The 2,500-nt window shown below is 39.0% G+C and overlaps 1 protein-coding gene across 4 annotated transcripts in view; it reads right to left on the reverse strand.

Annotated features, from left to right (window-relative positions):
- LOC125036754 (cation diffusion facilitator family protein 1-like) overlaps nt 1–2,500 on the reverse strand; it is a 21,112-nt gene that overhangs the window by 5,997 nt on the left and 12,615 nt on the right. For all 4 annotated transcript variants that reach the window (XM_047629613.1, XM_047629615.1, XM_047629612.1 and 1 more), the window contains exons 2-3: nt 761–978; nt 201–350 (exon numbers count right to left, since the gene is read on the reverse strand). In XM_047629613.1, coding sequence (XP_047485569.1) covers nt 201–350; nt 761–952 — 342 coding nt within the window. In that variant the 5' untranslated portion in view covers nt 953–978. The remainder of the gene's footprint in view (nt 1–200; nt 351–760; nt 979–2,500) is intronic.

The following is a 2,500-nucleotide window of genomic DNA, read 5'->3' on the forward strand; positions in this document are numbered from 1 at the left end:
TTCTAGCTTCACCCGAGCCTTCTATATATGGCCCGTACTTTTTTCCAATAGCAAAAAATATATCTTCAATTAAAAGTATAACGATGCCATACATAACATAACTTTCATAAATTCTACTGAAAACAGCTTTCAAGGTGCGTGATCAACTAGCTTCAGTTAAGCCTCTCGATTCTTTCCTTCCAACCAGGACAGACACTTACTTGATGACCTGCGTGCACAGCCGTCTGGATTGCCTCGACGGCAACGCTGAAGCAGAGAGCAGTCAGAAACAGAAGCGTCGTGAGCATTGACAACACTTCCAGCCTCGCCCATCCGAAGGTGTTGTGCAGGCTCTGGGGCTTTGAACATAACTGTAAGGAGAGGGGGAGGTTATGGTAATGTGAATGGCAGTAATAGTGGTAGAGGTTGTGGGAGTAATCGTAGTGGTGGTGGTGGTAGTAGTAGTAGTAGTAGTAGTTGTAGTAGTAGTAATAGTAGTTGTAGTAGTAGTAGTAGTAGTAGTAGTAGTAGTAGTAGTAGTAGTAGTAGTAATAGTAGTAGTAGGAGGAGGAGGAGGAGGAGAAGTAGGAGTAGTAGCATTAGTAGTAATAGCAATAGTAGCATCAGTCGTACTAGTAGTGGTAGCAGTAGTAGTACTTCTTGTAGTAACCAAAGCGATAATGATATATACATATATACAACAAAATCACCATTGTTGCTGGTTTAGAATATTCGAATGGAGCAAAACACCACATATACGTTTTTTTTTTCTCCCTAATACCTTCATCGTGAGCAAGCATCCGATGAGCGAAAAGAGGTTGTAGAGGGCGTGATACACCTCCACTCTTAACGTCAGGGAATGGGTGGTGTAGTCAGCGACGAGGAGCACCACGGTGTATGCGAGAGTGAAGGTGAGAACCAGCCATAACTTTACACTCGGGATCCGCCGGAGCAGCTCTCCCTTCTCGGCCATGTTCAGCGCTGAACTTGTGAGGTTTTCTGAAAGTGAAGTAGTTACATGAGTGGTGCGATAAGCCCAGGGTTATAGATACAAACACTTATGTATACCCATATGTATACCCATAAACATATAAAAAGCTGTCTGTCTATTTATCTATCTACCTGTCATAATCAATATCTATATTCATCTACCTATTTATCTATCTACTTGTGTATATGTGTACGTCAAGATACATTTACATATAAATGAATATGCACTTGGAGTACATTTGCTTCCTGATATTTTCCATTCACTGATGGACAATTAATGTTTTTTATGGTTGATTCATAGCAGTCAAATAATTTCATATACAATATGAGTAACAAGAAGCTACCAGAATTGTTCATACAGAAGAACAGATCCTATGAATGAGATATCAAAAGTGTCATTGCGTCAGACTCGGCTTAATTTTGTTTGTGTCAATATCTGAAATATTTATAACCAAAGAAAATAGACATTTCATATAATCATTGAGATAAGAATTATGATCACTGCAAGAATAAAGATACAGTCCCAGATGTCCAGTCTCAAGTTTGCTTATCACTTCGCGCTATCGCATAGTGGGTCAGATAAGCAAGTTACTCAATAATTAACCAGCTGTCTGGTTTCTTATTGTCATACATTACAGAGATGGCATGTAATCTGTGCATAAGATATACATGTTTTTGGTTTAGATGGCGACTTTATCAGGTGTATGTATCAGATAAGATTTCTTAATCCAAGCTCTACTGGGGAGAGGATCGTTGAAATATATACTACTGGACTGAATAAGCTTGATCATTATTTCTTTGATTGTATTAATATTACTGGTCCAAGCTAATAAAATTTCGATGTCGTAACTACACACACACACACACACAGACCACACACACACACACACACACACACACACACACACACACACACACACACACACCACACACACACACACACACACACACACACACACACACACACACACACACACACACACACACACACACACATATATATATGTATATATATATATATATATATATATATATATATATATATATATATATATACATACATACGCACACACGTGTGTGTTAACAAATTCTTGTAGCAGAGGTGAAAGTCAGTACAAGTCTTTGCAAGGTTTAAGATTAACTATTAGTTCTATCATCAGTAGAACTGGTGAGGGTAAAAAGGCATTGCTCTAGGGAGCCCACTGTCATTAAGTGGAATGTGCCTTATGTGGTGCCAGATTTCATGAATGATTACTCTAATTTAAGTGACAGGACGAAAACAGCGAATTAATCATATACCTCGCCCTCATAATCTGGGTGCTGAATATAGTTAATCGTATATATATACATATACACACACTCAAACACATACATACACACACACACACCACACACACACACACACACACACACACACACACACACACACACACACACACACACACACACACACACACACACACACACACACACACACACACGTGTATGTGTGTGTGAGTGTGTTTGTATGTATGTATGCGTGTATGTGTGT

This window comes from Penaeus chinensis, chromosome 21, assembly GCF_019202785.1.
Source record: "Penaeus chinensis breed Huanghai No. 1 chromosome 21, ASM1920278v2, whole genome shotgun sequence".
Lineage (NCBI taxonomy): Eukaryota > Metazoa > Arthropoda > Malacostraca > Decapoda > Penaeidae > Penaeus > Penaeus chinensis.